General features: G+C 46.2%; 1 protein-coding gene across 4 annotated transcripts in view; it reads left to right on the top strand.

Moving 5' to 3' along the window:
* DPP6 (dipeptidyl peptidase like 6) overlaps positions 1–15,297 on the top strand; it is a 928,521-nt gene that overhangs the window by 764,999 nt on the left and 148,225 nt on the right. For all 4 annotated transcript variants that reach the window (XM_003792026.3, XM_012806527.2, XM_012806530.2 and 1 more), the window contains one exon: positions 9,422–9,542. In XM_003792026.3, coding sequence (XP_003792074.1) covers positions 9,422–9,542 — 121 coding nt within the window. The remainder of the gene's footprint in view (positions 1–9,421; positions 9,543–15,297) is intronic.

Here is a 15,297-nt window from a genome sequence, read left to right as displayed (position 1 = left end):
CCCAATAAAGACCTTTCTTCCCAAAAAAAAAAAAAAGAATTATGCTAAATCAACTCTACCTGTGCTCTGTAAATGGCACCACAAAGCCTGGATGACAGCAAATTTCTTTACAGCATGTTTTACTGAACATTTTAAGCCCACTGTTGAGATTTACTTTGAAAAAAAGATTCTTTTTAATATATTACTGCTCATTATCAATGCACCTGGTCATCCAAGAACTCAGTTGGAAATGTACACGAAGACTAATGTGTTTAAGCTCACTAACACAACATCTATTCTCCAGCCCACAGATAAAGGTGTAATTTCAATTTCAAGTCTTATTATTTAAGGAATATATTTCATACAGCCACAACTGTCATAGATGGTGATTCCTCTGGTAGATCTGGGCAAAGTCAACTGAAAGCCTCTGGAAAGGATCCCCCCTTCTAGATGCCATTGTTGTAACTGTGTGATCTGGAAAGATAGACTCAGACCCCACTTAGATGCAATTGGAGATTTATTTACACCTGTGCAGGGGACCCCTGCTCTGAAAGACAGACAGCCTTGAAGTGGGGGCAGGTGGTCTTTTATACTCTTTTTGCAAGCAGGCCAGTACAGAAGTGAAACACTGCGGTTAGCTCGGGGTGGAGTTACAGCCTGGGAAACAATGGTTACAGTCTGGGTCACTGTGGTTACAGCTTGAGAAACTCAGCTTGTGTAAGTTTCCCACTATTGTTTATTCATCAAACTAGGGGTGGGGGGGTGTGAACTTGGGGATTTTCAGTGCTTCCGTATTCTGAAGCCTTTTCTCGAAATCGACCCTGGGGGTGGGGGCAGGGGAACAGGCTGGGAGCTTGCCCATGACACCATGAAGAGTATTCATGACGCATGGGAGGAGGCCAAGATATCAACATTAACATGAGTTAGGAAAAAGTTGACTCCACCTCTCGTGGATGACTTTGAGGGCTTCAGGACTTCAGAACAGGTGTGGTGGAAATAGAAGTGGAGCCTGAATTGCTGCAGTCTCATGATCAAACTTTTAACAAATAAGGAGTTTAAAATCTTTTTAGGTGTGAACAAAGAAAGTGATTTCCCAAGATGTACACTAGTCCTGGTAAAGATGCTGTGATCATTGTTGAAAAGACAACAAAGAAAGGATTTAAAGTATTACATGAACTTAATTGGTAAAACAGTGAGTGGCATGGTTTGAGAAGATTGACTCCAATTTTGAAGGAAGACCTGTGGGTAAAATGCCATCAAATAGCATCACCCGCTACAGAGAAATCTTTTTTTTTTTTTTTTTTTTTGGCCAGTGCTGGGTTTGAACCTGCCACCTCCAGCATATGGGGCTGGAGCCCGATTCCTTTAAGCCACAGGCACTGCCCTACAGAGAAATCTTTTATGAAAGGAAGGGTCAATTGATACAGCAAACTTCATTGTGTTTCTTTTGAAGAAATGGCCACGGCCACCCCAGCCTTCACCCTGATCAGCTAGCAGCCATCAGCATCAAAGCAAAACCCTCCAACAGCAAAAGGATTGTGACTCACTGAGGCTCAGATGATTGTTAGCATTTTTTAGCAATAAATTATTTTTAAATAAGGAATGTACATTTTTTAGACACAATGCTATTGTACATGCAGTGGTTCTCAACACTTTTGGCACCAGGGACTGGCTTCATGGCAGATAGTTTTTCCATGGACCAGGGAAGAGGGTGGGATATGGCAGGAGGTGAGGCTCAGGCAGTGATGTGAGGGGTGGGGAGCGGCAGCTGTAAATACAGATGAAGCTTCGCTCACTTACCTGCTGCTCACCTCCTGCTGTGTGGCCCAGTTCCCAACAGGCCTCAGGCCAGTGCAGTCTGCAGCCCAGGGGCTGGAGACCACAGGTCTCTAGAATAACATAAACATAACTTTTGTATGCACTGAAAACCCCCCCAAAATTGTGCAACCTGGTTCATTGTGATACTCAACTTAGTGTGGTGATCTGGGACTGAACCCGCAATATCTCCAAGGTGCATATTTTTAAGCACAGATGAGACCACACCTAAACCAGAGGAGTGGCTCCTCTGGGACAAAGGCTTCGTCATCATTCACAGTACCTGACTCAGGAAGAGCTCAAGGAGGAGATCTGGAAAAGGCCGAGCACCAAAAATGTGGTCAACGCAATAGAATAAATATATGACTAATCAGAATTATTTAGTTATAAAAGATGGAATCCAAACTTAAAGTTGAATAGACAAAAAGGGAATGTCTTGCATACCTGGGCTGGGTAGAAGTGGGGCTAGCATCAGGCGTAGCTGTATCCAGCAACTCAGACAGCACCCTGGGGTGCCTCTCTTCCCCCATTCCATCTTGTTTTCTGCTTTCCTTTTCCCATAATCTCTCCTCACACTACATTCAGGGTGTTCATCTCACTTTCTTCCATTCAAAGACATCTTCCATGTAGTCAGGAAGGCTCCATTAGTAGTGTGACACTGTCAAGTCATTCACCTGGAATTCCAGAGCTTAGTGTCAAACTAAGTAGCTTCAGGTGCAGGCTGACCCTGAGCAGCAAGGGCTCAGGAGCACACTTTTACCTGAGACCTCTTCCTCAACTGTGGAAAAATAACGCATTAGAATCCGCCCAAGTTGAAATATAGGGTCAGCATTCTCCTAAGTGAAGTATCATACGAATGGAAAACAAACACCCCATGCGCTCAATACTAAACACACTAGTCAGTCAACAGTTACCTGCACAAGTAGAAGTAAAACTCAGTGGAAATCAAGCAGGTGGGAGGGGGCAGAGGGGCTGCATAAACTCAGACAGGTGCCATGCACACATGCCGGTAAAGGGCACTCCTAAAATGTTGACTAAGGGTGGCGCCTGTGGCTCAGTGGGCAGGGTGCCGGCTCCATACACCAAGGATGGTGGGTTTAAATCTGGCCCCAGCCAAACTGCAACAAAAAAATTGCCGGGCATTCTGGCGGGTGCCTATAGTCCCAGCTACTCAGGAGGCTGAGGCAAGAAAATCACCTAAGCCCAGGAGTTGGAGGTTGCTGTGAGCTGTGACGCTACAGCACTCTACAGAGGGGGACAAAGTGCGACTCTGTCTCTAAAAAAAAAAAAAGTTCACTGAAAATGTACAAATGCAAATTATGTATCTAAATCTGTGCACCTCTGTAATACTCTGAAATAAAAAATAAATAAATGTTTAATTTGCAAATATTTGGGCGTTTCCTAGATTTCTGATTGTTCTTGGTATTTAATTTAATTCCAGTGTGGTCAGAAAGTGTTCTGTATGATTTTAAACTCTGTAAGTTTATCAAGACCTGGTTTATGCCCAAGCATATGGGAATCTTGATGAACATATAATCTATACTTGGAAAAACTATATTCTGCAGTCATTGAGAGTAACATTTAACAAATACTGATTAAGTCAAAATAAAAAAAATGTGGGGTCAGCAGGTGAGAAAAGACCCTAAGAGATCTCTCTGGGTGGGTGACTCTGAACAAGAGGCTTTTCCTTCAGCTTCTGAAAGCTGCATTGGTGGGAAGGTCTTTATTGTGCATCCCAGACTTTTCGTCTTGATTTTAGTTGACATTTTGAAAGGAAGAATAATGTGAGTACTTTCTGGTAAGAAGAGCAATTTCAGATTATCTATAAGCATTTCCCTTTCTTGGCTCTAAACTCTGCCCTTTGGTTTTAAATCCTGTATTAATTCACGGGAGTGAAAATTTAATGCAGCACATTACACTGACTTGTGAAGGGAAGGGCAGAGGGAGTTTAAAGTGAGAGAGCTACAAGAACCTGGGCATCACGCGGGGTCCTCCGTGTGAGCGCCGGGCAGGATGATACTCAGTACACTAATCATGTTACCTTTCCACAGGTGTTCTCCCGTAAATTATCTCCTTTTATCCTCCCGATAAAACCAGGAGCCAGCCTAGCAGGTGGGGTTATCTGTATTTTATGGATCAGAAAGCAAAAGGCAGGGCAATTTAAAGATTTTTGCCACATCCTACAGCTGCATAGGCAAGAACCAGCTTTTCAGAATTTTAGGCTGGTGAGCTAGCCAGAAGGTATGAGATGCTCCCTCTGAACAAACTCGGAGTCACAGTTGTTCAGAGAGCAGATGAGATCCTTCGCCCCCACCGTCAGCGCCTGGCCTGGCTCATCAGATGCTCAAGTGGGTGTCTGTCCATGGAGTTGACGATGACACACGAGTCCTCACTGACCAACAGCTCCGGCACCTCCTCCACTCGCTCATCTTCAGCTGACTTTCTGACAGTTTCCGTGAGTGTTGTGTCAGCCTGTGCCCCGGCACACTGCGCTGTCAGCAACCTTGGGTCGGATTTTTGTTCAGTCTTTTATAATTTGATAAACCAAACAGACCCATCATAAAGAGATTTCTTTTTGTTATTTTTAGCACTTTGTGTGGCTCTTCAGCCTACCTGTTCAGGTCCAACCCATACTTTTTGTCTAATGAATGTGATTCAGGATTTTCACTTGTAGGAGTTTATTGTAGGGAGCCGGCAGAGGCAAAGGCTTTTTTACAAAGATGCACACGATAGCATTTCATCATCATAAAAACCGAAAGACTGTATGTCAATCAGGGAAATAATTCAATAAATTGTTATGGCTCTTAAAAGACACGCCCTGAGAACATCTGATGACACAGAAAAGCATCCTTGATATGAATCACCCACATTTTTTGTTATTTATTATTAAATCATAACTTTATACATTGATGCATTTATGGGTTTCTGTGTACTGCTTCAATATACAACATGAAATGTTTACATTGAACTAAGTAACACATCCATCACAATTATACTCATTAATTAATAGTTTTGAAATGTACCATTGCATCATGCACATTAGGTGAGGTTCCCCAGACACCCTCCCTCCTCCCATATTCCCCCTCCCCTCTCTCTCTCTTCCCTTCTACTTTCTGGACTATAGTTATGTTTTGCCTCTTGTATGAATGTGTAGGTGGTTATATATTGATTTCATAGTAGTATTGAGTACATTGGATACTTTTTTTCCCATTCTTGAGATACTTTACTAAGAAGAATATGTTCCAGTTCCATCCAGGTAAACAGAAAAGATGTGAAGTCTCCATCTTTTTTACAGCTGCATAGTATTCCATGGTATACATATACCACAATGTTAATCCATTCGTGGGTGGAAGGGCACTTGGGCTGTTTCCATGTCTTGGCTATTATGAATTGGGCTGCAATAAACATTCTGGGTGCAAATGTCTTTGTTGTAAAATGATTTTTGATCATCTGGGTATATACCTAGTAGAGGAATTGCAGGATCGAATGGTAGGTCTGCTTTTAGTTCCTTGAGTGTTCTCCAAACTTCTTTCCAAAAAGACCATATTAGCTTGCATTCCCACCAGCAGTGTAGAAGTGTTCTCTTATCTCTGCATCCACGCCAACATCTATAGTTTTGGGATATTGTGATGTGGGCTAATCTTACTGGAGTTATATGATATCTCAAAGTGGTTTTGATTTGCATTTCTCTGATGATTAAGGATGATGAGCATTTTTTCATGTGTTATTGTCTACTATTTCACTCCCAGGAAACCCGGTCGATGGCACCCTTTCCCGTTCACCGTGCAGGCTTCAGCTTGCTCAGCTTATGCGTGTTGCCAGGAGGGTTTCATTTGTTTCCATCCCTGAGGCTGTACTTGGTTTTTGTGCATTTCAAAGCTTTTGTAATGACCCACGTATGCCCCACGTTTTCTATATTGATTCCTCCATCCATCAGTGGACACTGGGATGATTCTCTGGGCTACAGTGAATAGTGCAGCCGTAATTATGGTGGGGGTTGCCTCTTTCCCATGCTGATTTTATTTGCTTTGGACAGAACCCAGTGGTGAGGTTGGTGGATCATATGGTAGTTCCATTTTTGATTGTTTTGAGTAAACACCATACTGCCTTCCATAATGACTATGTTAATTTATGTTCCCAACAACAGCATATACGGCTTCCCTTTCCCCACTGCCTCAGTTCCAATCCCAGCTCTTCCTTCTGTTGACTGATGGGCTTAGCAAGGCCTTAACGTCCCCTGCCCCCTGGCCTGAACCCCGGCCGTCACTGACCAGGCAGCTGTTGGGCTAAGTGCTTAACTTCCCTTGGCTCCAGTTTCCTCATCTGCAAAGCAAGTATGAGTAATCCTGGAGGGTTATTTTAAAGATTAAGTGATTTGTGAAGCATTTTAAAAGTGCCCAGCCAACAAAACTTTAGCCAAAATGGATCAAAGGCCTAAACATAAATTAAACCCATAAAAGTCATAGACGAAAGCAAAGGGTGACTACTCACGACCTTGGATTTGGCTGTGGATTCCACAAGCACACCATAAGTGTAAAAAAAATAATAAATAAAAAATAAAAGATAAACTAGACCCAATCAAAATTAAAAGCATTAATCCTCATGGTCCAGCTCTGAAGACACCTCCCATGAGGCCTCTCCCAGCCCCCCAAATAGAATGGACGTTTCTGACAGTGGTGGGGATGGCAGTGCCAGCGGCAGGAGGGTCCCCACACTCCCCTGTGCCCAGCACTGCTCTGAGTGCTTCAACACACTTGTTCCTCACTTCTGCCTTAATAGCAGGTCCTGATATTACTTTTACTGACAGATAAAGAAACTGAGTCCCTTAAAAGCTCTCCGCTGGGCCAGGCCACACAGCGGATCCTCTGGGCTCCCGGCACGTGGTGTAGACACTCACATGGCGCTGTGTAGACCGGGAGCTCCACTTGTTAACATAAGCTCCTGGGGGGCAGGGATGCCCAGACACTCATGTCCCTGCCCTGAGAGGCCTCAGTGACTTCCTGGGGGGAGAGAGTGGCAGCCCTGTCAGACTTGATCGTGGAGGTTTAAACTTTATTCTAAAGTGAACAGGATGTTACTTCAGGTTTTCAAAAACACAGCAGCTTAGGAAAAGTGATGTTTCAGGAAAGTCTGCTCTGGACTACAGTCTCTGAGCAGACTCGGGAAAGGCTCTGGAGGGGAGCAGGGAGGCGGTCCCTTTGGAGCTGGGTCGGGGCCACACTGATTGTCCAGCAAGCCACGGTCGGAAGGAGTTTGGGAGTGGGCTGGGTGGGTTGTGGCCCGGGGGATGGTGGTGTGAGGACTGACCCAGACCTTGGCTCCCTTCCCAGATCTCAGGCCCTGCAGGAAGCTGAGGGAGCCTGAGCCCTCTGCCAACCACGCCCAGAATGGGTGACCATGAGATCAGCCACTTGCTCTGGTGTCTGATCTTGCCAAGGCCCAGCACTCAGTATTTCGTAGCCTCGCAGGGTTTAGTGCTGCAAAGCCCCAGGCAAGGCCAGATGGACAGATGCCTTGCTTCACCTTAACTGCAGTATCTCAACCTGAATGTAGAAAGGAAAACAGGAAACATCTCCAAAGCAAAACGTGCTCATCTTTATAGCCTGTTCTCTGATTTTTTTTTTCCCTTAAAAATAAAGCCAAGGTGAAAAAGGATTTAATATCTATCATGGCAAATTTTACATATCAAATATTAATTGGCTGCTGTCTGATTTGATTCAAAAATCCATTGTAGGGTTAGAACACATTAAAAAAACAAAAGCTAACACTTAGCAGTACATCTTGCCCTTAGGCAAAACATAAGAACAGCTGGTGAAGTTAAATTAGAATGTATACTTGTTTCTGAGAGTTTTCCAGCTCATTGCTGGGTGAAGTAAATACCTTAAGAGCCAGGAGACCTCAGCAAAAAACTAATCCTTGTGAGTCTTCAGGGGCACCCTTCTGTGAGGACAGTTTGGGGAAACTGCCTTTTTTGTACTTTTAATAAGAGACGTTCAATATTTATGCCACTTCCTATGTTGTGTAAAATACCTTCCCTCAATAGTTTCTTAAGTGGCACTGCTGCATTTTATCTGTACTTTGCTTAAAAAACCAAGCCCTGTTCTTGGTCTGTACGCATAACCTGGTTTCTGCCGGCACTGGGGGTTTGCAGCTCGGGGCCCCGGTGGTATCCCACAGCTCCCTCGGGACACAGGCAGAGGACACAGCACAGAAGGATGAGAGGTGCAGAGGACACAGGTGTGAAGTGGGCTGACTTACAGTGTGAGGGCTCCAGGAGACGTTAGGGGTCCCTGGGTGCTCAGTGCTGGCTGCACACTGCTGTCACCCAGGGTGCTGTAAAACATGCGGGCTCCTGCACCCCACACATTCTGCTCTTTGGGCAGGGCTGACGGATGGGACGTTTGGATTCATAAAAGCTCCCCTGTTCATCTAATATGAACATCGCCCATCCTCCTCCTCCCACAGAGCAGGTGCTTTGCCCAAAGTCAGAGCCGTCAGGTCTTCCAGTGCACCCCAGCTCGGCAAGCGGGTGGCCATCTCCCAGACATCCCGGGAACAGCTTGAGAGCAGCTGTGCCTCGCCAGCAAATCGGGGGTCTTCTCACTGTCCCATCAGGACAGGGCCCTCCAGCACAGGGCCTCCTGGTCAGAGTCCCTGCCTTCTCACAGCCACAGCCCCCAGGATCAGCTTCCAGAGACTTGCACCTAGTCCTACTGTCCCTACTCAAATGCGTGGCTTGCAGACCCTCCACAAGAGGCCCCTTGCCTGTGAGCTTCCTTCTCTGTCTGGCTCCACTCCCAGGCGATCCCTAGAGGGGTCAAGTTCATAGAGACAGTGGAATGTGGGTGCCCAAAGGGGATGGGGGAAGGGGAGCTGGTGTTTAATGAATGGGTAGAGTTTTAGTTCAGGAAGATGAAAGGTTCCAGAGAGGACAGGTGGTGATGGTCGCGGGACATTGCAAGGGTACTTACTGCCATTGCACTGCGCGCTGAGGATGGTTAGAAAGGCAAATTTCGTGTTATGCCTAGTTTACCGGAATAATAAATTATTTTCCATCATTTTCTTTTTTGTTTCAATCATTTTCTGAGGAAGTTAGGCAGCCCCGGCATGTGTTCCCAGAACTCCACGCACTTTCTTGTCAGAACAGTATTGTCTAAGTTTGTGCTGGTTACAGGGTTACAGCTGTGCGGAAGCCCCAGTGAGGTCTCCCCTCGACTACACGTGTCCCACACCAGGCTCGGGGACAGGCGCCCACGACATACTCGCTCACAAGTGTCTCATGAATAAAACTCAGGGTGACAGTACCCGGCCTACTTATCTTCATTGTTAGCAAAAAATATGATTCCAGAAGTGCTCCACCCAGTTTGATATTAAAGTACCCCAAAGTATCAGATCACAAATTGCCCACTCGTGGTAAATGCTGGCATTGGGTGGAGTTTGAGTCTCGGATGAATCGTTACGTGCAGAGGATGTTGGAGTTGTGTGGACCCCTGTGCTCCTGAGACGACTGTTTCGTCAGATCAATACAACAGGGGATGAAAACCATGATGATGTCAGATTTTTTAAGGACGCTCCGTTTATAACCACTTTCTGGGTTAATAAAATTTCTTTTCTCTTTCCCAATTAGATATTTATCTTTGAAAACAACATCTACTACTGCGCCCACGTGGGGAAGCAGGCCATCCGCGTGGTGTCCACGGGCAAGGAAGGCGTGGTCTACAATGGCCTCAGCGACTGGCTGTATGAAGGTGGGACTCGGCGCGGGGCGGGGGTTCCGCTGCTGCCGTTGCTGCCGCTACTAGACTGCATTGTTTTTTCTTTGATTTTAACTCTGAATTAAGCTTCAGTTTTCTGAGGTCTGCTAAATTAAGATGATTCTGCAAGACCTTCTAGGAGCCTCAGGCTGCAAGTGGAGCCCAAGGTGTTGTGTGAGCAGTGGGCAGCCGGGTGGGCCAAGCTCTGCGGGACCCACAGCTCCTCCCTGATGGGCGCAGGCCCTTTCCTGTCCGAGGAGGTGGCTTCTGGAGCACACAGGGATTCCAAATGCACAGATTTCTGCCCAGACTCTAAGATGTGAGGTCTCTTGTTATGCCTTGGGGAAGGGACGGTTGAAAAAGAAAGAAGTTAAATCTTTCCAAAGAAAGCGGGCAGAGTGACTTGCTGTTCTCAGTGCGTCTGCCTTGTGGGTTGTTCCCACCACTGGCTGGCCTTTGGCAGCAGGAGCCTCCTGCCATATACATTATTAAACCCCTGAACATCCGGGTAGCACTCTCCTTAAACCTGTGTAGTCCGCCTCCACACTGATGATACCTTCCTCGCAGCAATAACAACCAGGTATTGGATGCCGTCAGCTGCCAGGTCCTGTTGTAGGCACTTTACAGGGTGTCCCAAAGGTCACCTATAAAGTCCCCATCCATAGGGAAAATGGAAAGTTGTGGCTAAGTGTACCTTTATTTACAAAACATCAATTACAATATTTTGCAAAGAGGTGGCCAACATGTATAGAATATTTTGTAAAAATTTGTAATGAGGATTTTGTAAATAAAGAACATTTATCTGTAGTTTCCCATTTTCCCTGTGACTTGATGGGTGACATTTGGGATACTCTGTATTGTAATAGCCATTCCCTCATCTAACCCTTGGTCTCAGTTCATTCTGGCTCTGTGACAAGATAGAACAAGATACCAGGGATCAAGTGGCTTGGTCAACAGAAAACAGGGACCAAGTGGCTTGGTCAACAGAAAACAGGGACCAAGTGGCTTGGTCAGCAGAAATGTATCTCTCACGGTTCCGGAGTCTGGGAAGTAGAGACCCAGGTGCAGCTGGTCTCCGAGTCTGGCGAGGGCTCATCCTGGCTGGCACATGCTGTCTCTTCCTGTGTCTTCATGTGGTGGACATTTGTCCCCTTATAGGGACACTGACCCCATTTGTGAGGGCTCCACCCTCAACCTCTCAAAGGTGCTGCCTCCTATGCCATCACGTGGGGATTTAGGCGTTGACAAATGAACTGGGGGGGACACAGACATTCTGTCCTCAGACCAGGGAGCAGCATTTCACTGTGTGCATGACGTGTGCTGAGCGCACATGCTCTGCCTGAGCTCACATGGGTTAAGAAGTATTCACTGAGAAATGTCACTGTCCGAGTGCAGGACAGTCACCTTTGAAAGCTCCACACTCGGGTTGATGTGTCTGTGCATCCCAGCGTGGGGCTGATGATGCCCAAGCTCCTGGTCGGCCTCCTGGCCTGAGACCATGTGGCTGTAGCGTAACCCACCGGGCCAGGCTGGGTCGAGGGGGACCAGGGATGTTCAGAGCATGTTGTCAAGTCAGTGTCATTTTCTCACAGTGCTGGGCGCTTCTCACACTGGGTATTGCACTGCCGGGGCTTCAGGCCACACTGTGAGGCAGATGGACGTGCAGGCTTGGCTCTGTCTCCCATCTGGCATCACCAAGTCACTGACATCTTAGGGTCCTATGACTTGATTTTAAAAGTGCGGTATGATTTGTACCCAGTAAAATGCGCATGTCAGGACAGTTTGATGAGTCTGACGAAACTGTAGACTGGGTTTCCCTAGTCAAGACACAGAGCATTTCCATCATTCCAGAAAGTTTCCACAGTCCTTCTCCGGCCACTGCCTCCCCGCCCCCAGTTTCTCTTCTGGAGACCACCCTGCCCTGGTCTCACAGGCACCTGCCACTGGACACACTTGTTCTGACTCGGCTGCCGGGGCTCAGGCGTTCTCAAACTACAGCCCACAGGCCACATGCAGCTGGCCGAGGGCATTTATCAGCCCGCCGGGTGTTTTTGCAGCCGCTGCCTGTCCTACTTAGCAGCCGAATCGTCCCAGGGCCCGCAGTCTGGCCCTCCAATGGTCTGAGGGACAGTGAACTGGCCCCTGTTGAATAAGTTTGAGAACCCCTGGCCCAGCCTCTGAGTTGCCTCTGAGCCCCAGGAGGATCGGCCTCAAGGCTTTGTCCCAAGTCCTCAGCCCCACCTCAGGGAGCCGCTAGGATGAAACAAACTCTGTGGCCAGCTTCTTCTGGGCACAGTCAGCCCGGGGATGGCACCCCTGCAGTCTCCCTCAGCTCCCTCCAGGGGGCGCAGCCGGCAGCCCACAGGGACACTCCAGAGCAGCCATGTCCCCACACCAGGCCTATTATAAGATGACCAGACATCCTGCTTTGGGCGGGACAGTCCTGATTTTTAACAATTTGTCCCACATGCTGCAGCATTTTTAAAAAGTCCCGATTTTTGGAAAGAATGCATGACAAGCTAGGGAACGGCGGGAGAACAGGAAGGGAATATACGGTTTTTGGCTGCCGTGAGGCTATTTTGCCGGGATATGAGTTTTATATTATGTTTGTTAATTTTATAATGTTGAACTTTAATAATAACAAATAATTGTTGAGAAGTGATTATCAAGAACTGCTTATCAAAGTTCACATTGTTGATCAGTTGTTAGAATTGGACCACCATCGTTTGGACTTAATGAACAATGGCATTTTTTGGCATTGGCAACGATGAAAACATTTTGTAACTGTCTCTCAGAGGATACACATCGTACTGCGTGCTAGTGCTAGTTAAACAAGTGATGTCAACAAATCAGCTATTCAGATAATTGAGGTAGATTATTTATTTATTTATTTCATGAACTTAGCAGACAGTACTCATATTATTTATATTTTATAGTGGCAGCAAAAAGTCTAGCACCGGCCTCGAAAGTGACACGACTTACGAGGTATCATTATTAAAAAAATATATTGATAAGGAAAAGGTTAAATCTTGGGCATCAGCAAAAATCACAATAGAGAACAAATGGTTAGAAATATTTCATCATTTTGAAACAAACCATGTTCCATACAATAATGCACTAAAACTGTGGGACATGTGCTGTCCTTACCAGGAACTATTGCTGCGACTGAACACATTTTTTCTATGGTAAATAAAGTGTGGACATCAGAAAAATCACAATTAAGTGTTGAGACTTTGAAAGCCATTTTATGTGTGAAATATAATATAACAAATTCTTGTGAAAAATTTCATGACCTTTTAAACAACGACAGCAATCTACTAAAAAAATTCACTCAAGTGAGAAATATGCCAAAGAATAAAATAATACTATACATAATTTTTTAATGTATTATATTTATAAATTGTACTTATGTTGAAATTAAAAATAACATATTACAATACTATTTTTACATTCTATGACAATTTTTGTTGCTCCTTATAGACCAAATTTTTAATTAAGAACCCCCCCCCAGGTCAATGGTGTCCCGCTTTACCAATGTTAAAATCTGGTCACCTTATAATCCCTGCACCTGTGTGGCTGGCCTGCCCTGCAGACTGAGGACTGTAAAGGTCCAAGAATGTGACCTTGATACAGAAAATATGAAGAGGCACATTCCCGGAGCAGCTGTAGAGCTCAGTCCTCTTTGCCCCTGACGTCTCAGCCACCTCACAACCTGTGTTTCAGTGTGAGATGGGCCAGTCATAGGTGGGGCGGGGAACTGAGGATGAGAATCTGAATCTTTGTGGTTCAAAGCAAGGCTGTGGAGTTCCAGCTGGGAGGGCCAGCCCCATCCTAGGACGCTGGCAAGTGCCGTGCCCTGGTGCCTGCCTGGCCGAGCTCATCTGTCGGTGGGGTGCTCAGAGGACACTGCACTTTCCAAGGACTGTGTGAGAGCGTGATGGTTAGCAGTCAGCAGGTAATATCTGCTGTGCTGTTTCTTAGAATAATAACAATAGAATTATAATTTTTAAAAGGAATTATAATTATTGGTGTTATTACTATAACTATTATTTTTATTATAAAAGAAAAATGCTTCTTAAGGAAAGGGACAGGTATCAAGGCTTCGTCTCCCACGGCATCATTCCACTGTATTCACAGAGATTGTCTGACCCGAAATTTCAAGAGAGGTGGTTGGGGGGAAGTAATGACCCGAGGCTCTCCCCAAAGATAAAGTCCCTGGGGTCCTGGCTGTAGGAGCCTAGATGTGTTCTAGGACTAATCTCCTTAAAAAAATCCATAACTGGGAGATTTGAAATATCTTTCTTAGTATCTTCATAATAAAATTAAAAGTTCATTGCTTTGCCATTCAAGTTAAGCTTTTGCTTTAGCAAATCCATTGAAAGGAATTTTTTTCTTCAAGGCATTTACTGGAAATTGTGTTGATGTGATAACAGAGCCCTAAATATTTTAAATCAATCATGACTGATGTGGCAGCTTAATCTACTTAGTGCCGTTCCCTGGAAGGTTATGCTGATGCTGAGATTCGGAAGTTGCACAGCAGCCCTGGGGAGTCTCGCTTTTTTTAATAACCGGAAAGTAAACTTTGAAGGTTGTGTTTTGCCTTATCTGGGACTTAACTATTTTACTTCCAGATTTATTTATTTATTTATTTATTTTTGCAGTTTTTGGCCCCGGGGTGGGGCTTGAACCCACCACCCCTGGTATATGGGGCTGGCACCCCACTTCTTGAGCCACAGGCACCACCCAGAGACTCTTTCTTTTAAACACGTGGCAGGGGGAGATTGGGAGGAAAAATGCCCTGGCAGCATTTGCAAAAGGCCCCAGGCTTATTGGCAGCAAAAAGCCATCTTGATCTGTTTATTTCCCAAAAGGGATTTTAAACATTTTGAACATTGCAGAATATTGGGGACTGCGAGGGGAAGAAGTGGAGCCCGGGGGGCTGCCGAGAATCCCCACCCCTGCCCAAAGGCTCACCAAGGTGGTGCGGAAGGGTCTCCAGTTGACTGAAGCTGCTGCCCTCAGGCCAGTGTGCCAGTCCAGCACTGTCAGGGCTGGAGACCTCCTGGGCTCCAGTGACTCTCCCAGCTCAGCCTCCCTCCGGGTGGCTGGGACCACAGGTGTGTGCCACTGTACCTGGCCTCTTAGGCTATTTTTAAAACTCAATGACATTCCTTTTGAGATGGTGTTTGAAGTGTGTGTGCAGCCTTTCTGGAGCGTGGATTCTTGGCTAGTTTCTACAAACACCAAACGTCTGAAAGTACCTGTTGTGGACACTTGGGTTGCCAGCAACCTGCTCCAGGCAGATCAGAGTGAACTTTCGCACGTTCCCTGCTCACACGGCCATGCTGTGTGTCTGAGGTTAAGTTTAGAGCCAGCAGTGCAGTGGGACTCGGAGTGGTGTTCAGCAGGGACGTTACTATTTAAACCACAGATTTGTACCAGTAGTTGTGTGGACTTGCTGTTGGTGACACTTCTGCTTCTCGCTGTGGGAGATGTTTGGTCAGCTGAGAGATGCTGTCAGTAGATTGGCAGGAATGAGCAGTTTGCTTTGCAAGGCTCTGTGTGGAAGGCAGTGGGGACGTGGCTGAGAGCCGGGTCTTCGCAGCAACGACGGTGCCTGCATTTATATAAGAGCTTCCCCGGCAGCAGACGTCCCCCCCCTTCCCAGTGGAGATTAAGATGGGCCAATGCAGAGTTCTGAGAACATCCCCAGCAGCAGACGTCCCCCCCTTCCCAGTGGAGATTAAGA

The sequence above is a fragment of the Otolemur garnettii genome, unplaced genomic scaffold, assembly GCF_000181295.1.
Source record: "Otolemur garnettii isolate 467f Iridium unplaced genomic scaffold, OtoGar3 scaffold00053, whole genome shotgun sequence".
Classification (NCBI taxonomy): domain Eukaryota; kingdom Metazoa; phylum Chordata; class Mammalia; order Primates; family Galagidae; genus Otolemur; species Otolemur garnettii.
This window is presented reverse-complemented; position numbering and strand designations above follow the sequence as displayed.